At 45.7% G+C, this 25,548-nt stretch overlaps 1 protein-coding gene across 5 annotated transcripts in view; it reads right to left on the reverse strand.

The window, feature by feature from the left end:
• The window catches only part of HYDIN (HYDIN axonemal central pair apparatus protein), a 382,125-nt gene that overhangs the window by 237,134 nt on the left and 119,443 nt on the right, over positions 1-25,548 (reverse strand). For all 5 annotated transcript variants that reach the window (XM_050922316.1, XM_050922315.1, XM_050922318.1 and 2 more), the window contains exons 13-17: positions 22,658-22,725; positions 13,540-13,775; positions 7,795-7,895; positions 5,752-5,887; positions 3,631-3,795 (exon numbers count right to left, since the gene is read on the reverse strand). In XM_050922316.1, coding sequence (XP_050778273.1) covers positions 3,631-3,795; positions 5,752-5,887; positions 7,795-7,895; positions 13,540-13,775; positions 22,658-22,725 — 706 coding nt within the window. The remainder of the gene's footprint in view (positions 1-3,630; positions 3,796-5,751; positions 5,888-7,794; positions 7,896-13,539; positions 13,776-22,657; positions 22,726-25,548) is intronic.

The raw sequence follows: 25,548 nt of genomic DNA on the forward strand, positions 1-25,548 counted from the left end.
TCCGTGATCCTGACAGTATTCTCTGCCTTCACATGGATCAGTCCCAAGGGTCATGGAGGGGTGGGTTGGAATGGTGATCCATTATCCAAGTCATCTTCCCAGAGCATTAAAAGCAGCTAATGGTTTAAAAGTTTACACCAGTCTTTTTGCTGTAGGATACAGACTGCACAGGACCAAACAACCTTACTGTCATGGACCAGGTCACAGGCAGTCAGACCCAGTGGTCAAAGCAGTGGTGATCGGGCCTAGTGGTCAGAGCAGAAGTCAGGAATCAGAGGTCAGCGACAGAGCCAGAGGCAGGAGTTAAGCCAAGGCTCAGAGCCAGCATCAGTAGGCAGGGGTGGGGCTCAGAGCAGGAATCTGGAACAAGGCAAGAGGGAAGGGACAAGACAGGACAGGAATGCAAGAATCCAGATTAAGGCAGGGCTCAGGAGTCAGGCGAGAAGGCAGGGTCCAATGTATCAGCCACCCAGGGATTCACCTGGTTGCTCAGACAAAGTTCTGTGTCTCCTTCCAGCTTAAATAATGAGTCTGAGCCAATTGGAGAGGTCAGACATCACCCTCAATTGAGATCTTTGTGGGCGGTGCCTATGGTGAGCTGAGGTCCATGAGTCCACACTCCCTGCTGGTGAAGGTGTCAGATGATGGCTGTGATCTGAGGCTTGTCTACGGAGCCATAGACCTGGGTTCAAGACCTGTGATTCCCTCATACCTTCTTCTAAACTGAAATCAAATAAGTAATAATCCCTCCTAGTGACAAGATGCTATGTGACTCATGAAAGGGCAAAGCATATTATTTCAACACAACGTCCCAGTCTGTCCTGTAGGGCACCCTGAATGACATCTGGTTCAAGAAATGGCATTGGCTGCTCCCAAAGTGACCCACATCTAGTCCCACTCCACTGGAAAGACTGTCACCAAAGCCTAGTGTACTCTGCATGGGTTCCTATACCAGCCCCATCAGACTGCCTAAGAGTAACATCCAGCAGCTGCTGGTGGCTCACTCGCCTCCACTGCAGACCTGCAGTGGCTGTTTCCCCCAAGAGCAGGAGCACAAGAAGGAAGCCATTGATAACTCATTTCCCAGCCCTGGAGACATCAGGTTCACTCATTTCCAGTACTTCCTGGAGAGCAGGATTTTGGGGAGTGTGGAGGAAGAGGACGGGGCTGTCAGCCTGGCTTTCCCTTCTGGAAACGGCAGTACTGTTGGGGGAGCTAGTGAAATCCCTTTCTAAAGACATCAGGATCTTTCAAACAGATCTTTTTCATACTAGATCTCATTATGAATGGAACAATAGTTGTGAAATTGTTAGGAAAACTTGTGTTTGTCTTTCGGGCTCTGAATACAGTTGGAAAGCACTGCTCTGCTACTGTACTTGCACTTCAATGTTTGGAGAGGATACCCTTTTAATTGAGAAGACTGAAGAGAACAAAAAACACATAGGAAAGCGTCACTGGAGAGTGTGCATTGATAAACACCTCTCCTGAGAGCATATCTAAGTTTTTAGTGTGCTCTTCCCCAGCAGAGCAATCAAATGTAGCATGTGTCCTTCCAGGACGTTAACCTTTACTGTTCTGTCATTCAACTCCTACAGAACATCCAGTCAGGAATTCCTACCTGTGTCAAATTGCACTGGACATGTCCATGGTATGTCATTCAGCAGGTAAGTGATTAGTATTTTGAAAAATGCTTCACTTAAACCATTCGGAAAAGTGCTTTTAGTAGCAACAATTAACAGGCCATTGCTCACAAGCAAAATTATATAAAAGGAAAAGGAGGACGAGGGGGAAGATATTGCTATCGGTAATACTTCCATGGGCTCAAAGGTCTTGCTGGCTCTGTTGATGGGGACATAGTGTCAGTTTCAATCATCTGGGAATGAATAGTCTGTCCTCTGGCAGTCAGCTGTAGTGCTGAATGACCACCTGTTTTGATAGCAGCCAGCTGTAAAATTGCTGCCTGTGGCAGGCTGCAGGCTAATACGCCACAGGTAAACCCCAGGCTGTATTGTACCAGCTCCCTAACACACAGGATTACTTTCAGCAAATTGAAACTGACATCCCGTCACTTGCAAGTAAAACACAAGGCAACAGCCATGAAGGGTCAGCTTAGAGAGAAGGATTTGTGAAACACTGCACTCTGAGAAGGGCTATAGCAGACTCAAGCAGCTGGGCATTATTAAGCATAACATAAGAACATAAAACGGCCGTACTGGGTCAGATCAAAGGTCCATCTAGCCCAGTATCCTGTCCTCTGACAGTGGCCAATGCCAGGTGCCCCAGAGGAAATGAACAGAACAGGTAATTAAGTGATCCATTCCCTGTCACTCATGCCCAGCTTCTGGCATAACATAAGATCATAGGACCATGCTCTTCTTTCTGTTTCACTGGCCTAAAATTAGAGTGACTCCACTGAACTCAGAGTTACATCAGTGCAAGAGAGAGCAGACTAAGGCCCACACAGCTGAAACCAACCATCAGTAGAGTGCTTAGCAGGCTCCTGGCCATACTGCTCACAATGTCCCACTAGCGGGGAAAAGTCTGGATGGCCAGAATGGGACCTACTAAAAGTGTGTCAAAGCTGCAGGGCAGAGCTTAGAGAAAATTCAAACCTGTGGCAGCATGAACAACGAGACATGCAAGTGTGTACTGTGCTTATGCATGGCGAGCTTTCTATTAGCACAGCTCAGATGTCTGGAGTAATTGAGTGAAAGCCAAATGCTGTGCATTAAACTCCAACTTAATGGGCGCACTTATGAGCTTACTGAAGTGCTTAGTTTTCCCTTAGAAATTGTTAAGATCCCACAATTCACAGGGCTTCCACTGGGGTAAGGTCTGACATATTAATTCACATCGTTAAAGCGAGGCTAAGGCTGAAAGTACACATCATTAATCTAAAGGTAAAATCTTTACCAGATCACCATAGTTTGAAAAACAAACCAACCGCTAAAAGGTCAGAAAATTCTAACTGCGAGACGTGGCAATGAGTTCTACAGGTAGTCATGTAAGGTGAAGCACCTAGAGGGGAGTTAGGTGCCTGCCTCCCAGGGACTATCCTTAGGTGCTTCTGAAAACCCCAGCCAAGCTATGTAACAGATTTAAATTTGTGGCCTTCCATTGCACTGTCCCTTTTGATGTGAACTACAGCAAACGGTCTATAGAAATGCCTAATCTACCTTCTCTGCACCAGTCATTACTTGTATACTCCTCTCATAGCCCTTCAAAAGACACAGTCCTGCAAGGTTCTAAGCTCCCTCCATTCACCTTGACTTTATACAGTAGTGAAGGGCACTCAGCACTTTCTGGGATCAGGCCCATATTCTTCTTGCCAACTGAAACAGGTTTGATCTTTCCTGACTCTCCTCGTTATTGGTCTGAGCAGTGCAATTAACCTCAAAACATCTGACTTCTATCACCAGTGAGGTGATATCACAGTGATATTCACTCTCTAATGACATGAGTTTACTACTGCAGCTTTTGAATTCACCAGAAAAATCCTTGGCATTGTAAAGAACTAGACTGTACTGTGTTCACTGTCAAACGAGCAAAGATCCCCCTCAGTACAGGTCTCCACACTCCAGAGGGAACACCGATTCAGACACAAGGCATATTTCATCATCAGGGTCTCACCAGGTGCGGTTCTTCACTTCCAAACGTGGCTATGGAAGCCACAGTGTCCTGCTGTCCAGTCACTTGGGTTTCCAGTGCTAAGGGGATCTCCACAGTGCTATGAGGTTGAATAATGCCACAAGGCCTGGGGCTGGAGTACAACACAGAGGGCTTCTCCTCATACTCCTGAGCAGAGACATAACCAGAACATTATCTTCACCATGACTTCTTTGGAAACTTTCCATTCCTTGACATTTAAAAACATTACAATTATTGCAGAGTTAAAAGAATCACATGCAGAACACTGGGTTCAAAGGGGGAGATTGACTGTGGTGCAGAGGACGAGCACAAAGCCTATGCTGACCCCTATTTTGAGGACTTATGTGGGACTGAAGTGATGCACAGACAAGTGCCTGCCTTCTGCATGGGGGGAATTTCACCCAGAGAGAGACTATAAAATATGCAAAACAGCACAGCTGAAGGCACACATTTCTAACATGGAGGGTAATTAACCATTGGAATAGCTCACCACAGGATGTGGTAGGTTCTCCATCACTTGCAGTCTTTAAATCTCTTTCTAAGGGACCTGCTATTGCTCAGTAGAAGTTATAGGCATGAGGCAGGAATTACTGGGTGAAATTCTCTGGCCTGCGTTACAATAGCCCCTTCTGGCCTTCAAATTTCTAAATCTCTCCAGGAACTAGTACAGACATTTACTTGCCCGAGGCATCACCTAAAAGCGATCCAGCCAATCGAACAGATTGAATACCAGGGGCACCTGTTCCAAGCATCTCCAGGTTTCATTAGGAAAGAGTTACTCAAAACAATGAAAAAGAGAACACAGTGGCTATGTTGGCTGGTGCCCCAGAAAATATGGAACCGTGTCCAAGTGTGCCAGATGGAAATAGGAAAAATATGAGGGGAAGGACATTATTTTCAATCACCTATGAGGATATTACAAGCAACAGAGAGTAAGTAAAAATAAAATACAATGGACTACATTTAACAGTATGTAAAAGAGGGAGTAAAGTTAGCCAGAAAGTAGTATAAACAAGTATAAGTAGCAAAATTTGCACCATTTTGGTATTCTGCGGGGTCCAAATTTAGCTCTGGATAAACAGGTGCCATTTCCATTATACCAGGGCTAAATCTGGTCTCAGAGAATTGGAGAAGCAGTGGCCTAGCTGCTTTATCTTACACTCTCCTGTGAGGTAACAAGGAAAGCAACCCTCCCCTTCAGCTCCTTCAGCGTGTGACTCATCCATGTAGGCACAGGAGTTCCGTTGCTCTCAGGAGAGATGTCTCCAAGAGGGATTCACCCTAGGTTCCTTCTGGGGCTCTATGGGGCTCACCAATGGAGGCTCCCAGGAATATATGCTGAGTCAGTGTACCTTCCAGGCACTCTGGCCCCAACTCTTCCTTGGCTGGCTCCAGTCCTCATGGGGGATATGTAATCGTGAGGCCCCCATGCCCACATGCCAGTGACCTCTCTGTTGCCAGAGACTGCAGCCTGGTTTTTACAAGTAAAGTGAAATGGGCCCCTGGCTCACTTGCTTTGAAAATCTTGTAGATTAGTGCAAGTCGACACTGACAACTGCTTTCTAACCAACTAATGCCTAATGTGTAACTATACCACCATTGAATCTGGCCCAGTGGCTTCCGCAGCAGCTGCACCTATTCAGCCCAGCCTACTGCTGACTCATAAACAGAGCTCACAGAAGGCTTTGAATTGTTCCTCTTCCCTGTTGTAGAATAGGTTACACCATGAAATATTAGGAAATGCCACACAGACCACCAGCTATGGACTCAGCCAGTGGCTTTCTTCCCTTTCCTCTTGTGAACTACAGCCTCTCAGAAAGAAACCCTTGTGGTTATAATGTCTTGTATCTTTCAAAGAATCACTCCTGCTTTCAATGCTGTGGGACCCTCCCCTTTAAGAACTTTTAAGTTCTCACTTGCAAGAGAGTTCCAAAGAAGAGAACTTAAACATTCTCACATCAAATGCTGGTGAGGCTAGAGACAACAATAACACAGCGTTTAATACTATCTGTTATGTGCTAGTTGGGAAATACCCCTTCCATTCTCAGAGAGCCCCATGGAAATGGAAGAGAAGCAGTGGAAAGGGAGCGTGAGATGACAAACCTGAGGGAGAACCCCATAGCACCCTGGAAGCTCAGCATCGTTCACAAGCATCACCATCTGCTGGTAAGGGAATTTCAGGAAACATCGTCCAAACTTCACCACAGGGTTAACCACACGCAGTGGAGGAACAACACATCTAGCCACCAAAAAAACAGCATTAGATATCAAGAGAATATAGTGTTTGTTTACTCCCAGAATATGGTGAAATGGAGTGCAACGTATTTGTCATTGTCACATGGAGGCTTTACACCCATACAGTCATTAATCATCTTAAAATTCTTTGTATTCCCTTTTTAATCAACAGTCTCTGTTAAAGGACATATGGGGAAACTGCCACGGGTCTCTACTCAACAGTGTTCTGTTAACACCAGCAAGCATTCAAGCAGGGTGCAATTTCTCAGACTGGAACTCTGCTAACATGCTGAGCTTTCTTAGCCTGGACAATATGTACTGGTTGCTTCATATTTTTTGTTTTCTGCGGGGAAGGAATATGCAGCTAGAGACTTCTGCCAAAACTGTGTTCATGTGAATTAACTTGATACCCCTGCCCTAAAACCCTACTTGGAAAGGGTGATTTTGGGTTTGTATCTGAGCCTCCAGGGAGCTTTCTATCTCTTGTCATTCTGCAACACCTACCCATTAACCCAGAATACAAATCTTCCTCCTTTATCTGGATTTGAGCAGCCATTTAGCTGATAGAAGGAAAACATCTTAATTTACAAACTGGGGCAACTGCTGCCTTCTGCAGGATGTATCAGAGAGGAGTCAGGGGGACCACCAGGCTAATGAAAGTCATGTCCATTAGTGTTCCTGTACAATGATCTCCTAATTATCCTACAAAATTGATTCCAGGTGGGATTTTTCAGACTCAGTGTTGGCCTAACCCTGTTCCCACTGAAGTCAATGACAAAGTTCACATTGACTTTAAAGGGAGCAGTGCTAAGCCAGTACCAAGGTCTTTTAAAACTGCCCTCTCCCCATCTATATATACAGAATTATACATACAGGGCCAAATGCATCCCTTTTGTAACCTCACTAAAGTCAACCGAGTTACAACAGTCCTACAGTATCTGACCCAGGAAAAATGACCCCTGGCTCAAATCATAGATTATTAGGGTTGGAAGGGACCTCAGGAGATCATCTAGTCCAACCCCCTGCTCAAAGCAGGACCAATCCCCAATTAAATCCCTAAGTGGTCCCCTCAAGGATTGAACTCACAACCCTGAGTTTAGCATGCCAATGCTCAAACCACTGAGCTATCCCACTGCCCCCCTAATCTGTGATGGCAAATAACTAAAACTAGAGGAAAGAAGATGAAGCTGAGCTCATTCTATAAAGCAAATACTAATAATAATACTCTTCCCTCATCATTATCTTTTGTTTATTTCTCCTAGCTAAAATTTAGAATTTTCTCTGAAACTCTTCGGTATTAATCCACATACTAATTGTCTGAAACTAGCCCCATCATTGCATTGCCATCCATGCCTCAGATGTCTTCATGCCAAATAGATTTTCCACTGCAGGAAGTGCATACACCCCTTTTGTTACAACCTGAGTTAAGTACAATACTCGGGATGAAATAGGGTGACTAGACAGCAAGTATGAAAAATCGGGACGGGGGTGGGGGGAAATAGGAGCCTGTATGAGAAAAAGGCCCAAAAATCAGGCCTGTCTCTATAAAATCAGGACATCTGGTCACCCTAGGATGAAAAGGGATGGCTGTTGGGCTCTTCACACATGAAATCTGTTGCAAACACTGAAAGTCACGGACAATAATAAATACTCTTACTCTTCCCATGTTGAAAAAGGCCCAGGGCCCTTCCCTTATCTTTAGTACAGGTGCTTTTCAGCATGTGTTGTTTACAGTACTTTGCCACTCCCGTATCAGATTTAGTTCTAGTGCCCAGCTATGCACAATAATCATATAAAATAGTGGTTCTCCTTTCGGAAGGGAGGGATAAATCCAGCATATTGTGTATATGGCGGCATAGTATAGGTGACACAGAGACAAAGGGGGAATGGATGTAAAGGGAGTGTCAATACCTCGCTGTGATTAGGAGTGCCAGCACTTCCTCTCCAATACCATCCACATCCACCACCAATGCCATTTCATATTTCTTCACAGTGTTGGAACATAAGGTCACCTAATGCAGGAAAAGGGGAACAAATACTTTATTTTCTTACGCAATCCCTCAGATGGGGTGCTCATTCAACAGCCTCTAGTATCCCCTTTGTTGGGCTTTTGGAACTTGGAGATCATTTGCTGGAGAAGGACTCTGCTGAGTACGGTTGCATTGTCTGTATCAATGGTTCTCAGCTGAGGATCTTTGGACATCACAGGTCCAGGAAGCCTTATCTGGTGGACCATTAAGGAAGCATTTTGAGACCAAAATTGTAAGGAATTGGAAAGTCTAGGACCAAAGATGGGCTCCAAGATTTTTTTTTATATAAAGTGATCCATAGAATGGAAAAATGGGGAAATGTGGCTTTAGCAAAGCAACTGATTTTTCTTTTCACAGAATCACAGATTAGCATTGGAAGAGACCTCAGGAGGTCATCTAGCCCAACCCTTGGTCAAAGCAGGACCAACCCCAACTAAATCATCCCAGCCAGGGCTTTGTCAAGCCAGGCCTTAAAAACCTCCAAGGAAGGAGATTCCACCATTCCCCTAGGTAACCCACCCTCCTAATTAAATAGTTTTTCCTAATGTCCAACCGAGACCTCCCCCACTGGAACTTGAGACCGTTGCTCCTTGTTCTGTCAACTGCCACCACTGAGAAGAGCCAAGCTCCATCCTCTTTGGAACCCCCCTTCAGGTAGTTGAAGGCTGCTATCAAATCCCACTTCACTCTTGTTTTCTGCAGATTAAATAAGCCCAGTTCCCTCAGCCTCTTGTCATAAGTCATGTGCCTCAGCTCCCTAATCATTTTTGTTGCCCTCTGTTGGACTATCTCCAATTTGTCCACACCCCTTCTGTAGTGGGGGGCCCAAAACTGGATGCAATAACCCAGATGTGGCCTCACAATTGCCAGATAGAGTGGAATAATCACTTGCCTCAGATTTCTTTTAGCCCAATTCTCTAATTTGTCTAGGTCACTCTGAACCCTATCCCTACCCTCCAGCGTATCTACCTCTTCCCCCAACTTAGTGTCATCCACGAACTTGCTGAGGGTGAAATTAATCCCATCCTCCAGATCATTAATGAAGATATTGAACAAAATCGGCCCCAGGACCGACCCTCGGAGCACTTCGCTTGAAACCGGCTGCCAACTAGACATGGAGCCGTTGATCACTAACCGTTGAGCCCGACGATCTAGCCAGCTTTCTATCCACCTTATAGTCCATTCATCCAGCCCATACTTCTTTAACTTGCTGGCAAGAATACTGTGGGAGACCATATAAAAAGCTTTGCTAAAGTCAAGATATATCACATGCACCGCTTTCCCCTCATCCACAGACCCAGTTATCTCCTCATAGAAGGCAATTAGGTTAGTCAGGCATGACTAGCCCTTGGTGAATCCATGCTGACTGTTCCTGATCACTTTCCTCTCGGCCGAGCGCTTCAAAATGGATTCCTTGAGGACCTGCTCCATGATTTCGCTAGGGACTGAGGTGAGGCAGACCAGTCTGTAGTTCCCTGGGTTTTCCTTCTTCCCTTTTTTAAAGGTGGGCACTATATTTTCCTTTTTCCAATTGTGGAGGACCTCTTCCAATTGCCATAAGTCTTCAAAGATAATGGCCAGTGGCTCTGCAATCACATCCGCCAACTCCCTCAGCACCCTCGGATGCATTGCACTGGACTTGTGGACTTGTGCATGTACAGCTTTTCTAAATAGTCCTTAACTTGTTCTTTCGCCACTGAGGGCTGCTCACCTCCTCCCTATACTGTGCTGCCCCGTGCAGCAGTCTGGGAGCTGATCCTGCCTGTGAAGACCGAGGCAAAAAAAGCATTGAGTACTTCAGCTTTTTCCACATCATCTGTCACTAGGTTGCCTCCTCCATTCACTAAGGGTCCCACACTTTCCCTGACCACCTTCTTGTTGCTAACATACCTGTACAAACCCTTCTTGTTACCCTTCACATCCCTTGCTACCTGCAACTCCAATTGTGCTTTGGCCTTCGTGGTTACACCCAGACATGCTTGAGCAATATTTTTATACTCATCCCTAGTCGTCTGTCCAAGTTTCCACTTCTTGTCATCTTCCTTTTTATGTTTAAGCTCACTGAAGATTTCTCTGTTAAGCCAAGCTGGTCACCTGCCATATTTGGTATTCTTTCTGCACATTGGAATGGTTTGTTCCTGCATCCTCAATAAGGCTTCTTTAAAATACAGCCAGCTCTCCTAGACTCCTTTCCTCCTCATACTAGCCTTCCAGGGGATCCTGCCCTTCAGTTCCATGAGGGAGTCAAAGTCTGTTTTTCTGAAGTCCAGGGTCTGTATTTGGCTGCTCTTCTTTCTTCCTTTTGTCAGGATCCTGAACTCAATCATCTCATGGTCACTGCTGCCCAGGTTGCCACCCACTTCTACTTCCCCTTCCAATTCTTCCCTCTTTGGGAGCAGCAGGTCAAGAGGAGCACGGACCCTAGTTGGTTCCTCCAGCACATGAACTTTTTCCCAAGGAGGATCACTTTAAATAACAATGGGCATCCATGATGGCGTAAAAAGCTGCAGTTCTTTTCCTCAGCAAGCTCTACATCTTGGTACTGAGCACTCACAGGGTCTGAAGGGATGGTCTTCCTAAGTTTGCCGTCATTAAGAATGAAAAGGAGCCAGGAGTCACCCTAGTCATCCTTATGTTTTAGCAAACACATCATCATCTAGAATCCTCCCATACTGTGTGCACATCAAGGATGACACCTATTGTTGCCTGTTCTCTCTGATTTATTTTAGCCACGACTTTTAAAAAGGAATGTGTCTCTCTCCTTCGATCTGTCTGGAGATGAGTTCACAGTTGAATAATAAGTTAAAATTCCCAGAGAGATCAGACACAGTGCAAAACAGCTATATTTGTTAAAATTTCTTACTTTAGAGAGCAGAATAACAAAGCCAAAATGCCAAAGACAAAATGTGTCCTGTCCTATGCAGGTGGGTTAGTGGAGGAAGAATGTCCGCTCCCACACAGCAGCCATTCTAGCCTACAGCTGTGGGATGGCTAATGATATCTGCATATGCCCCATGTCACAATGGGCCATAGTCTGCAGGCTCAGGGATGTGACCAGCCCAATGGACTCCTGAGCAAAGGTGCTGCAAGGGACGTTACCATATGGAATAACAATAACGTGTGCTGCAGCATACATTTCCGGTGCTGTGCTCCTGGGCAGGAACTAATGCTCAGAGAGGATGCACAGCTCAGGACCTATGGCACAACCAAGCTTGCTGTAACATGTTGCCCCCCCCTTCCGAGGTGCCACCTGATATACTGGGGTACCACTGAGCCTGCCTGTTCCACCAGCCTGGCCTCCCTCATCCTGTCCTGCTGAGCCAGGCCCTCAAGTCTCCTCTAGCACACACACAGGTAAACACACCCCCAGCTTCAGAAAGACACAGACACTGAAATCAGTACTGCATGGGAAGACTTTCAGCCAAGGAATTGCCCAGTACTCAAGTGCACTCCCCCTCTGGAGAGTAAACCCAGAATTATATTGTCTTGTGCTGCACAGAGAACTTTAGTGTGAGCTCACTGAAATTTACCCTCTCCCTCAATGTGGAGAGCACAGCTTTTTTGCCCCCCACCCCAGTTATGAATTACACAAACTGGGTTAAAAACAAAAACAAGTTATTTAACTACAAACAATAGATTATAAGTGATAGCAAACAGATCAAAGCAGATCACCTAAGTAAATAAACAAAAACCGTAAACTGAGCTTAACACACTAGATAAGTAGGATATAAATTAACAAATTCTCACCCTGTGTGATAAACAGGCTGGCAGAGTCTTAAGGCACAAGTTGCCTTGGCTTTCCCAAGTTTTCATACACAGGCTAAAGATCCCTCTAGCCTGGGACCATCACTTCCCACAGTTCAGTCCTTGCCCCTCAGGTGTTCCCAGGTGTGTCGTTGCAGGGAGAGCGAGGTAACATCATGCTCTCATTGTCCTCCTTTTATATCTTCTTCCCACTTGCTGGAAAGCTCTTTTGCTGTGACCTGGGTCACACAGTTCCTATTGTGTAGGGCTACCTCTGAGAGGTTTCTGTTGTACACAGTTCTTGGGGCAATCCTTGTGCTTCTGTGGATTTCCTCAGTAAGCCGTTATCGTTTGGCCTTTTTACTGTCGTACCTGAAAGGCTGCCTGTGGGTGTTTTCAACCTCAGGACATGTTTCAGTGACACATATACAGCCAAACTTCATAACTTTACATACGATGATAGCACATACAATCCAACAAGATATTAATATGTAGCAGATTAAAACTTTTAGAATGATACTTCTCAAGACATATTTTGTACAAAACATATTCTAATTTCATGACAGTGGTGAATACTGGGGTGTCAGGTTGTCACACTTGCCTTTTCTCCTCTTCTCCTTTGTGTGGGTCTGATGATTAACACAAGGATTTTGACCTAAATCTTCATCTGTAGGTTTGCTTACAACTGATGGCCCCTTGGAGTAAAGTTACATTTGGACAATTTCTGAATTGAGATACAAGGCCAAATACTAGCTTAATGTTACCCGGTGCAACTCCATTGACTTCAATGGGTCCACTTGCCCAGGCTGAATTTGCTCCATAAGTGAATACTTTGGTCGCTCTGGGATGTTTGAAAAACCAGGTTAAGAATCGAGAGATCTCACAGGTTTATTGCCTCCAAACTTCCACGTTAAAGCATAAGGAGACAGAGGATTCCGCTCCATAACCCACATCAGGATCCTTACACAGCTGCAGATCTCTACGCCAGAGTTCAGCTTTGCCTAAAACCTCCCTCTCATAAAAAGACCTTGACTTTCAAGCTAATGTTACAGATATGGCGGAAATCCATTCAATAAATCACCTTCAGCTGTAGCTGAATATGAAAGTGGAATGTACCATATTTTGGCTACGAGTTGAAATGCAAACCAAAAACTACACATTGTCACTAGAATGAGATAATGGCTTTGTTTTGTGTGTTACATGACAAAATCTCGGTTACAAAAATGGAAAAAATAGTTATTTCCATGATGATATTAGCTTCTTCAGGCTGGTAGTGAGACTTAAAAAGCTCCCTTAAACCCAGTCTCCTGAACACAAATAAATTAAATAAATTCATTGTGGCTTCAAAATCAAGGGGCCAGATTTTGCTGTCAGTTACACCAGTATAAATCCAGAGGCAGTCTGCTGACTTGAATAGAATTATTCCAAATTTACAATGATAACTGAAAACAAAATTTGGCCTAAGAGCAGCTGGGATCATTAATGGATACCCTAGCTTTCACTGTCTGCCCTGGAGATCATTGTATTTGGGAGAGTGAACGTGAGAATGAGAAAGAGAGTGAAGTATTTTTGCTTACATACTGTAAAGCATTACTTTTTAACTATTACTTTCCATCCTATTTCTTCCTCCAGCTTCTCTGAGAAGTTCTCTAAACCCACATCAGGAAACGCATTAATATGTGACTACTGTGGTTGAAATTCATAATCTGGATTTGCAGTTTTGGAAACTGAACTGCACCTCCTTGAGTGCCTCTGAAACCGGGGTTATGAAAAGCTCTTGGATTACTCACATTACAATAAACCCAATAGTAACAAAAGCCTTGTTTTAGCTTTGCAAACCATCAGACACTTCCGTTCAACTGCAGTTTGACATATACTGTACCTGGATATCCAGGAGCTCATGAGAGCGGATGGTACCTCTACTGGGTGTTATGGTAAATTCTTTTGGCTTGACACTTCCTTGGGCTCCCTTTCTCCAGGATGTTCTTGTGATGTCCAAGGTCTGAACAGAACTGGTAACACTTGGATCCCCAGGGCCATCCCCAGGGACGCGAAGGTTGAATGTCATGGGGATCAAAGAAGTGTTACTGAGGCAACATGATAAGGACCGAGGAAACCCTATAAAAGAATGTCACTGAATGTGAGTTTATGCATGAATTATTCCTTGATTTCTAGTGTGCGTATTTCAGAATGATAAAAGCTGTGCTTGGAATTTAGCTCTTTTCAAACTGAATCATAGTTAATTGAGACGCTAGGCAAGTAATTAATCTTCACTTGGTTTCCTTGTAAACCGATCACACAGCTTGACTCCGTGGGAATACTCACGTACCACTCCTGATCACCAAATACAGGAAGATTTTCATTACAGCTTTAGTTAGGAGATGTCCTCTCTAACGAGCACTGACTGTTATTCATTTTTGAACCAATGTCTAGAGAGAACGTGATGGGCATATTGGAATAAGACCCAGATTCTGCCACCCTTGCTCATGCTTTTCCATACATAAAACACAGCGCACAGCACTATTCATTGTGAGAAAGGATGGCAAAAGAATCAGAATGACGAATCCTTTGGGAACTACAGCACCATGGAAAGATCCTTCCACTGCAAGTTTGCTGTTATCTAAGACATGGTCCTGTTCTCAGTGGAAAAAATGGTGAAACTTTGGTCAACTTCACTAAGAGCAGGACTGGATCACTAGTGACAAATATAAGCAAAACTGCTACACTCCTGCTACCTACTAAAAATGCTACCACTACCAAGGCACATCAGCCTGATCTTCAAACCTTTGCTTGTCCCATTAATTCAGTTGAAGTTGTATTATTTGTCTGGATTAAAATCAGTCTGGAAAAAGAGGAGGTGATGTCAGCTGGCAGGGGAAACATTCTCAAGAACTGGCACAAAATCTGATTGCTCCCTCAAACATGGGTGTCAGCCCATCTATTGCCAAATGGTTTGAAATCTGGGAAGAATCTAATAAACTTACTTCTGCTCATGGATTTCCTGATTGAAACTGGAAACATCAGAAACACTCTTTTCTTTCTTCATTTGGTCAAGAAATTGCTCCCCTTCCTCTCTGCTATAGATCTCACTACAGTCCCCATGTGACTTCCTGCTGTAGCACACGTTACTAGGACAACCCTGAAGTCCACTTGGAAGCAGGTTCAAAAGACACCTACTCACTTGCTAGGCAAGACAAGGCAGGCTAGTGAATACGTACAACACCTACATGGTGCACTGGCTGTCAAATTCAGTTCCAGGTGAAATTCAGGGTAATGGCATCTACCGACAGCCCTCTAAATGGTTTAAGCTCCAGCTATCTCACATACTGGCTCTTCTTTACACCCCAATATGACAATTGTACTTGGCAAGAATGTTCTATCACTTCTGTAGTTTACAGGGCATGCATAGGGCAGCAAATAAGGGGGTTAACTCATGACAGCAGACAGAACTGATCTATTTGCTCAGTCAGCTAAACCTGTGGGAGAAAATGGCATATCACCCACTCTCCAAAGCGTTAGATGCATTCAAGTAAGGGTATGTCTACACTATGAAATTAGGTCGAATTTATAGACGTTGATTTTTTAGGAAACAAGTTTATATAGTCAATTGTATGTGTCCCCACTAAGCGCATTAAGTCGGCAGAGTGCGTCCACAGTACCGAGGCTAGTGTCGACTTCCAGAGCGTTGCACTGTGGGTAGTGTGATAGACCCAGGCCAGTTGGGTACAGCAGAATAGCAGAAGGCAGATATACTGGCCACTGGATTAACAGTTTTCTGTTCCCTGACTGACCAGAGCAGCGGCTGCTCCAGGCTAATGAGAACACCTGACTCTAATTAACCTGCAAAGAGTCAGGTGAGGCCATTTAAGTTAATGTGACCACCTGACTCTAATTAAGGCCCTGCTGATACTATAAAAACGGCTCACTCCAGTCAGGCAGAGGAGAGCCAGGGAGCCAGAGGAGAGGAAGTGCGGCTGAAGGGCTGGTTACTGAAGACACCCTCAAACCATCGTTAAGGGAGCCCTAAGGTAAGAGTGAAGAAGGGAGAAGCAGGAGAGCTGTGGGGAAGTGGCCCAGGGAAATGTAGCAGCTCTGGCAGTGAAAGGTTGGCTGCCAACAGCTGCTACCATTAGGGTCCCTGGGCCGGAACCCGGAGTAGAGGGCTGGCCCGGGTTCCCCCCAACTCACCACTACAGGAACATCTCCTGGGAGGGGAAGTCAGGCCTCTGTCAGAACAGGAGGCTAAACAGAGACTGGGAATTCTCTCACCAACCTCCTTGCTAACCTATGATGAAAAGGGCTCAGTAGACTGTAACCCTGGCCCTAGAGAGAGAATGGCTACATGGAGGGTCACAGTGAGCCACTGAGGCTAGCATAAACCGCCTAGAAGCACAGGACCCACGGGAGCAAAGTCAGAGCTCTGCCACAGTAGTTATCACACAGTTCCCACAGTCTCCACCGCCCACTGGAATTCTGGGTTGAGCTCACAATGCCTGATGGGGTGGTTTTGGGTACATGTCATCAGTCACCCCTCCCTCTGTGAAAGCCATGGCAGACAATTGTTTCGTGCCTTTTTTCCGTGCAGGAGCTATACTGCTTTCAGCAGACTGTGCAGTAGAACTGCTAACTGTCATCAGCGAACTACCGCTTCCGGTGCCACTCTGCTCTCCTGCTCTGGCAGCAGATGGTGCAATAGGTCGGAAAAACTGGTCTTCCAACCACCACTTCCACTGCCACTCTGCTCTCCTGCTCTCCAGGTGGTCCCGCAGATCCTCTATATGACTGTTGTCATCCGCCGCTTCTGCTGCAACTCTGCTCTCCCGCTCTTGTCCCGCCATACCACAGCAAGCGTGCAGCCTGCTCAGCTCAGCAAACGGACACCACCGCTGTTGTGTCCTGGCAGCAGATGGTCTTCCAGCCACTGCTTCCACCGCCACTCTGCTCTCCTGCAGACGCCATACCACGGCAAGCATAGAGCCCGCTCAGATCACCGCGGCAGTTCTGAGCATTGTAAACATCTCGTGCATTATCCTGCAGTATGTGCAAAACCAGAGCCTGCAAAAGCAGGCAAGGAGGCAACGGCAACGCGGTGATGAAAGTGATGAGTACATGGACACAGACTTCTCTCCAAGCATGGGCCCCGGCAATTTGGACATCCTGGTGGCAGTGGGGCAGGCTCATGCCGTGAAATGCCGATTCTGGGCCTGGGAAACAAGCACAGACTGGTGGGACTGCATAGTGTTGCAGGTCTGGGATGATTCCCAGTGGCTGCGAAACTTTTGCATGCTTAAGGGCACTTTCATGAAACATTGTAACTTGCTTTTCCCTGCCCTGAAGCGCAAGAATACCAAAATGAGAGCAGCCCTCACAGTTCACAAGCGAGTGGCAATAGCCCTCTGGAAGCTTGCAACACCAGACAGCTACCGATCAGTCAGGAATCAGTTTGAAGCGGGCAAATCTACAGTGGGGGCTGCTAAAGCAGCAAAGAATCCTGTGGCACCTTATAGACTAACAGACGCTTTGGAGCATGAGCTTTCGTGGGTGAACACCCACTTCGTCAGATGCATGTAGTGGAAATTTCCAGGGGCAGGTATATATATATGCAGGCAAGCTAGAGATAATGAGGTAGTTCAATCAGGGAGGATGAGGCCCTGTTCTAGCAGTTGAGGTGTGAAAACCAAGGGAGGAGAATCTGGTTTTGTAATTGGCAAGCCATTTACAGTCTTTGTTTAATCCTGAGCTGATGGTGTCAAATTTGCAGACGAACTGAAGTTCAGCAGTTTCTCTTTGAAGTCTGGTCCTGAAGTTGTTTTGCTGCAGGATGGCCACCTTAAGGTCTGCTATAGCGTGGCCAGGGAGGTTGACGTGTTCTCCTATAGGTTTTTGTATATTGCCATTCCTAATGTCTGATTTGTGTCCGTTTATCCTTTTCCGTAACGACTGTCCAGTTTGGCCGATGTACATAGCAGAGGGGCATTGCTGGCATATGATGGCGTATATTACATTGGTGGATGCGCAGGTGAATGAATCAGTGATGGTGTGGCTGATCTGGTTAGGTCCTGTGATGGTGTCGTTGGTGTGGATATGTGGGCAGAGTTGGCATCGCGGTTTGTTGCATGGATTGGTTCCTGAGCTAGAGTTCCTATGGTGCAGTGTGCAGTAACTGGCAAGAATATGTTTCAGGTTGGCAGGTTGCCTGTGGGCAAGGACTGGCCTGCCACCCAAGGCCTGTGAAAGTGTGGGATCATTGTCCAGGATGGGTTTTAGATCCCTGATGACGTGTTGGAGGGGTTTTAGCTGGGGACTGTATGTGATGGCCAGTGGAGTCCTGTTGGTTTCTTTCTTGGGTTTGTCTTGCAGTAGGAGGCTTCTGGGTACACGTCTGGCTCTGTTGATCTGTTTCCTTATTTCCTCGTGCAGGTATTGTAGTTTTGAGAATGCTTGGTGGAGATTTTGTAGGTGTTGGTCTCTGTCTGAGGGGTTAGTGGGGGCTGCTGTGATCCAAGCAGCCAAAGCAATCACTAAGCTGCTGCTATCAAGGGTAGTGACTCTGGGAAATGTGCAGGACATAGTGGATGGCTTTGCTGCAATGGGATTTCTTAACTGTGGTGGGGCGATAGATGGAACCCATCTCTCTATCTTGGCACCAGAGCACCAAGCCAGCGAGCAGATAAACCAAAAGGGGTACTTTTCAATGCTGCTGCAAGCACTGATGGATCACAAGGGATGTTTCACCAACATCAGTGTGGGATGGCCAGAAAAGGTACATGACGCTCGCATCTTCAGGAACTCTGGTCTGTCTGAACAGCTGCAGCAAGGAACTTACTTTCCAGACCAGAAAATAACCATTGGGAATGTTGAAATGCCTATAGTTCTCCTTGGGGACCCAGCCTTCCCCTTAATGCCATGGCTCATGAAGCCGTACACAGGCAACCTGGACAGTAGCCAGGAGCTATTCAACTACAGGCTGAGCAAGTGCAGAATGGAGGTAGAATGTGCCTTTGGACATTTAAAAGCGTGTTGGTGCAGTTTACTGACTCGCTTAGACCTCAGCGAAACCAATATTCCCATTGTTATTACTGCTTGCTGTGCGCTCCACAATATCTGTGAGAGTAAGGAGGAGATGTTTATGGTGGTGTGGGAGGTTGAGGCAAATCGCCTGGCTGATGTTTACATGCAGCCAGACACCAGGGCGATTAGAAGAGCACACAAGGCGTGCTGCACATCAGAGAAGCTTTGAAAACCAGTTTCATAATTGGCCAGGCTACAGTGTGACAGTTGTTTGTTTCTCCTTGATGAAAACCTGCCCCCTTGGTTCACTCTACTTCCCTGTAAGCCAGCCGAGACCTCCCCCCTTCGATCACCACTTGCAGAGGCAATAAAGTCATTGTTGTTTCAAATTCATGCATTCTTTATTAATTGGTCATACAATAGGGGGATAACTGCCAGGGTAGCCTGGGAGGGGAGGGGGAGGAGGGAAGCACCAGGTGGGGTGGGAGAGGAGAGGAGGAGGGAAGGACAAGGCCACACTGCACTTCAAAACTTATTGAATGGCAGCCTTCTGTTGCTTGGGCAGTCCTCTGAGGTGGAGTGGTTGGGTGCCCAGAGGGCCCCCCACCCGCATTCTTGGATGTCTGCGTGAGGAGGCTATGAAACTTGGGGAGGAGGGCGGTTGGTTACACAGGGGCTGTAGCAGCAGTCTGTGCTCCTGTTGCCTTTCCTGAAGCTCAACCTTATGACCGAGCATATCAGTTTGATCCTCCAGTAGCCTCAGCATTGCATGCTGCCTCCTCTCATCACACTGCCGCAAGCTATCATCCTGCTCCAGCCAGCTCACCTCTCCTCTCGTCTCCTCTCCTCTCGTGCATCTGTCCTATCCTTGCATTCATTTTCTGCTTTCCTGGACTCTGACATTGTCTTCCTCCATGCATTTTGCTGGACTCTTTCAGTGCAGGAGGACTGCATGAGCTCAGAGAACATTTCATCATGAGTGCGGTTTTTTCACCTTCTTATCTGCGCTAGCCTCTGGGATGGAGATGATAGGGGGAGCATTGAAGCATTTGCAGCTGCAGGGGGAAAAAAGGGAGAGTGGTATTTAAAAAGACACATTTTAGAGAACAATGGGTAAACTCTTTCACAGTGAACCAAGCTATTAACATTACATAGCACATGTGCTTTCGGTACAAGGTAGCATTTTGCCTCTTATATTGAGGGCCTGCTGGTTTGGTGTGAGAGATCACACACGCAGGGCCAGGCAACAGAATTCGGCTTGCAGGTAGCCATGGTAAGCCACAGTCTTTTGGCTTCTTCAACCTTCATAACATGTGGGAATGGTTTCAAAAAGCAGTGCCCTCCTTTCCCATACCTGGCACCCCTTTGGCTGGCCATTTAAAAGGAGGGGCTGTACTGGCCGCAAATGCATCCCAATTCTTCAGGGCAAATTAATCATTAAACACACTTGCTTTTAAGCCATGTATTATATTTACAAAGGTACACTCACCAGAGGTGCCTTCTCCGGCTTCATGGTCCATGAGCCCGCCTTGGGAGGGTTAGGAAGGTGTTGGTTCCAGGGTGATAAACAGTTCCTGGCTGTCGGGGAGAATGGTTTCTCTGTTTGCGTGCTGTGCACTATCCTCATCCTCCTTATCTTCCTTGTCCCCCAAATCCTCATCACTGTTGTATAAGACTCTCCCCTTGCAGGTGTCCATGGACGGGGTGGGGTAGTCGTAGGGCTCCCCCTAGAACTGCAAAGAGCTCATCATAGAAGCAGCATGTCTGGGGCTCTGACCGGAACAACCATTTGCCACTTTGGCTTTTTGGTAGGTTTGCCTGAGCTCCTTAATTTTCACGTGGCACTGCTGCGGGTCCCTGTTGTAGCATCTGTCCATCATGCCCTTGCAGATTTTTTCAAATATTTTGGCATTTCGTCTTTTGGAACAGAGTTCTGATAGCACAGATTCATCTCCTCAAACAGCAATCAGATCCAGTACCTCCCATTCGGTCCATGCTGGAGCTCTTTTGCCATTCTGGGACTGCATGGTCACCTGTGCTGATGAGCTCGCCATGCTGGCTAAATAGGAAATGAAATTCAAAAGTTTCCAGGGCTTTTGCTGTGTACCTGGCTAGTGCATCGGAGTTGAAAGTGCTGTCCAGAGCGGTCACAATGGAGCATTCTGGGATAGCTCCCAGAGGCCAATACCGTCGAATTGCATCCACACTACCCCAAATTCGACCTGGCGATGTCGATTTCGGTGCTAATCCCCCCATCGGGGAGGAGTACAGAAATCGATTTTAAGAGTCCTTTAAGTTGACAAAAATGGCTTCATCGTGTGGATGGGTGCAGGGTTAAATCGATCTAATGCTGCTAAATTCGACCTAAACTCGTAGTGTAGACCAGGGCTATGAAAAGAAACCACTTGGAGATGCAGATGTCATTTATCCAAGTTCTACAGTGATGAATTCCTGTCTCAGACCAGCACTGTGGAAATCTTCTGTGGAAGTTATTTAGCAAGGAGGTTGGAGATCAGTTTGGAGGATACATGTACACTAGAATCCCAAAACTGGCTGAAGTCGCCAGACAATGGCTATAGTTAATAGTATATTTTAAAAGGAGCAAAGATAAGAAAGTCTCTCTCTTACTGCTCACAGAGCCTCATTACTGAAATCAGATTAAAGGAAATGAAATTCACATTACCTAATTGTTTTTGCACCTATTCCTTTTTTTTTTTCCAGTATGAGCTGTCTGGAGTAATTTTATTTTTTTATTCAAAAGGAAACAAGGGTAAAAGACAGTAAGGTGATGCATGGAAAGGAAAAAAGTGCTCAGAAATGGTAATTAGTTTTCTTAAAGAATCCATGGACAGCATGAAAACACAGATGCACTAGGCAAGAATGATAATGTGCCTTCAATCAATCCACAATTGATTTCACATTTAAACTTTAGATCATCTCTGTGAAAAGACTTTTGTAAGGCTGAGATGGAGAGTCAGAATCTGCATTTCAATGGAGATGTTCTGAATGCTTGGACACAAGAGTATGTCAGCACTGCCATGCTTTCAATGAAGGATAAACCAGAATCTAGGACATCAATGCCTACCATGGAGCTATTGAGTGGGCATATTAGCTGGCAAGCGATAGCGAGATGTCCACACAGGATGAATTAACTTCTCACACTAAAGGACAGTGGAATAAGTAATTTCTTTGCCTTGGATTTCAAATAATTGCCCAGGACAGGTATAGATTAGTGATATGACTAACTCTCCTCCCTCTGAGATGTACAGAGAACAATTAACTCTGCTTTCCCAACCCTTTCTCCTTCTTAAACCAGACCATTTCTAGCCACGCTACTGTCAAGGTCGGCATTAAAAAAACAACAACACTGGTGGATACTGTATAATATTGACACTAGCTACACTGGTTACTTCCTCCTATTTGACATGTCCACATGAGAAATGAAATACAAAGAGCTCATATCACTACTTACCATCAAACTCTGACTTTGGACATTCTATGGCACATAATATAATGTGATGTAACCTGAGAACTCCTAGTTTTCTCTCAGCATTCAAAAACTTTAAGAGGTGTTAAATTCCTGCTCTTTTCAGATGGTGCTGAACGTTTCCCATCATTCCTGACAAAGTCCAATACATTCTAGTTTCTTTTCAAGAACTTTGTCTCATTAATGTGCATGTGTTTGTGACTAAGAGCTGCCCACTTGCAGGGTGGGAAATTTGGGTAGTTCCAGATGCAATTATTGGGATTGTCTCCTAGGTACCTTGATCCATCAGCAAAGAGCTCTCCATGCTTGTTTTGCAATGTGGAATACTTCTATTATGTACTAATCTTACAAATCAGCTTACTCTACAAAACAAAGATTGTTTCAGTACCCCAAAGCCTTATGCAAAGGATCTCATGCAGTGGATGCTCTTGCATGAAAATGTTTCATTTTAATATTACAGTAGACCTCACCTACAACTGGCAACTAAGAACGATACACTCACCAAAGGAGACATCGCCAAAATTTAGGGATGGTACGCTGAAATGAAACGTCGGTCCGATGACACAGCCCCTGGGAGGAAAAAGACACAGAAGGAGGAAGTGGTTAGCAAGAAGAGTCCATAGATTTTAGCTGCTGCTACAGTTAGCAGTGCAACTAGGGGAATGTTGGTCTTAAATTCACCAGTGTCAAATCAATACACCTTCCACTTGTGCACAGCAAGGCATCAGTGTGGAAGCTAGGCAGCCTAGGTGAAGTGATGAAGAAGTGGAAACTGAGGAAGGCTGATTCTATTTAGTCCTATTTATCAATCTGACTGGTCAAGTCAAACTCTTTCTGTGAGGGAGGGAAGTTGGGATCAAGTGAAATGATTTGGAAAGTCAGGTTTCCTTCCCACCCTTGCCAAGGATCTGGAGTATAACAGTTTCACTTGTATTTGCCCTTTTCTCAATGTACTGCAAGTGCCAGACACTCTAAAACTCAATCCAGTGATGCTACTATAGGCAAGGTTCCAGACCAGGGTCCACTGGCTTGATGTTCTTCAAAATACCAGCAATGTATCTGAGCTGTAATAGGTGTTCTTCTGATGGACAAGGTTTGTCTTTCACTTGACGAATATTGGCCCAAGCAACCAATGAACTTGCAGAATTCTGAGGCATGGATTCAGGGAGCTCAAGACACCTGTCAGCATCCCAAATGCAAGTGAGATAGCACTAAAGAACATGGTTGCTGTACTGGAGTTGTGGCTAATGGAGAAATATGCCAATTGGCCACATATACACTGGTTGACAATTAAAACAATGACCAGTGCATATCTGAATTAAGCTGCCAGCAATCTGAACTGCTCTGATTCCAGGTCACTTTCTTACTTCTCTCCTCCCTCTCACTCATCCCCTTCTTTCATCCCTCATCCCCACAGCCAGGGCATTTGCAGATTCCACTGAAACTAGTGACTGGAGCTGCACAAAGCTAAATAGGTATTTCATGTGTGCTACCTTCCTGGTGCAAAGAACTGAGATCTCTGTCTTTCTGGACTGAATAAAGGGACCACAGTCCTTGCACTGTGCCTTCAAAGTTTGTTCTCAGGATTGTGACTGCAGCCATGATGTGTTTGCTGCCACTGTAACAGGGTGATAGGATGGTTTCCAGTGTCCTGCTAGAGGGAATTTATATTAATTGTGTGTGCAGTGCACATTATTCCCCCTTTTTCCAACACCAGTGTCCTTTCTGATACCAGCTTCACCCTTCTGTTGAGCTGGAGCAGATCATAGAATCATAGAATATCAGGGTTGGAAGGGACCTCAGGAGGTCATCTAGTCCAAACTCCTGCTCAAAGCAGGACCAATCCCCAACTAAATCATCCCAGCCAGGGCTTTGTCAAGCCTGATCTTAAAAACCTCTAAGGAAGGAGATTCCACCACCTCCCTAGGGAACTCATTCCAGTGCTTCACCACTCTCCGAGTGAAAAAGTTTTTCCTAATATCCAACCTAAACCACTCCCACTGCAACTTGAGACCATTAGTTCTTGTCCTGTCATCAGGTACCACTGAGAACAGTCGAGATCCATCCTCTTTGGAACCCCCTTGCAGGTAGTTGAAAGCAGCTATCAAATTGCCCCTCACTCTTCTGCAGACTAAACAATCCCAGTTCCCTCAGCCTCTCCTCATAAGTCATGTGCTCCAGGCCCCTAATCATTTTTGTTGCCCTCCGCTGGACTCTTTCCAATTTTTCCACATCCTTCTTGTAGTGTGGCGCCCAAAACTGGACACAGTACTCCAGATGAGGCCTCACTAATGTTGAATAGAGGGGAGTGATCACCTCCCTTGATCTGCTGGCAATGCCCCTACTTATACAGCCCAAAATGCCGTTAGCCTTCTTGGCAACAAGGGCACACTGTTGACTCATATCCAGCTTCTCATTCACTTTGTCTATGTCATACGATGACATTATTCTGATTTTGCAGCCAAAAAAGCCAGAAAGATTGCTTTTGATTAAAAACAAATCCTTCTTTCAATACCTCTTCATAGAAATTTCCAATAAAATATTGACAGATTAAAAACATTATATTATTTGCATCATTCTGTCAAATCAGAATTTTTTCTATAGTGCTACTTCTTTAGTGCTAGTCCATCAGCATTACAGTGGCTTAACTATGTTAAACTGGTTTTAATAACATGCATGTGGCAAGTTTTCCAATAGTGTAAGCGTATGTTTGTGTTGCTAAGAGCAAGACAGGCACTGGGGCACCAGTTTAATAATCCCGCCTAGGGCACCATAAATGCTAAGGATGGCCCTGCCTCTCCCCCTATATTAGTGCTATCTGCAAAATTAATGATCTTATAAATGAATGTTTCTTTGGCTGAGGTTTATGGATTACCCCAGCCGTTGCTATGCTAAGAACAGGAAATATCACAATCATTTCCAATACTACAGCACGGGAGATGTTGCTGTGCTTTTGTATGAATCATTAATAACATATTAACAGACTTCTGGTCTCAGAAACAGCCCATGCTAGAGCCCACTCTGCAGCACTGGCAGCTGCCAGGACCTTACTCACAGGTGCCCCGGCAGGAGGCACAGCAGCCGCAAACTGGGCACTCTGGAGATTCTGGGCTGGGGGCAGCTTATTGGTAGCCCTGGGGAAGCTCCCCCTTTCCCCTCGGCTGTGGGTTTGGGAAGATGCCAACTTTCCTTGGTGCCGGTTGGTGCTTGCCTCCCCCCGCACCGCCTCTGGCCCTGCCCTGACTTCGCCCCCTCCCTGTCCCTATTGGACCCCTCCCCAAATCCCTGTCCCGGCCCCGCCTCTTCTCTGAGCACGCTGCGTTCCTCCTTCTCCTCGTCCCTCCCACCGCTTGCTCTGCGAAACAGTTGTTTCATGGTGCAAGCACTGGGAGG

The sequence above is a fragment of the Gopherus flavomarginatus genome, chromosome 14 (genome assembly GCF_025201925.1).
Source record: "Gopherus flavomarginatus isolate rGopFla2 chromosome 14, rGopFla2.mat.asm, whole genome shotgun sequence".
NCBI classification, from domain to species: Eukaryota; Metazoa; Chordata; order Testudines; family Testudinidae; genus Gopherus; species Gopherus flavomarginatus.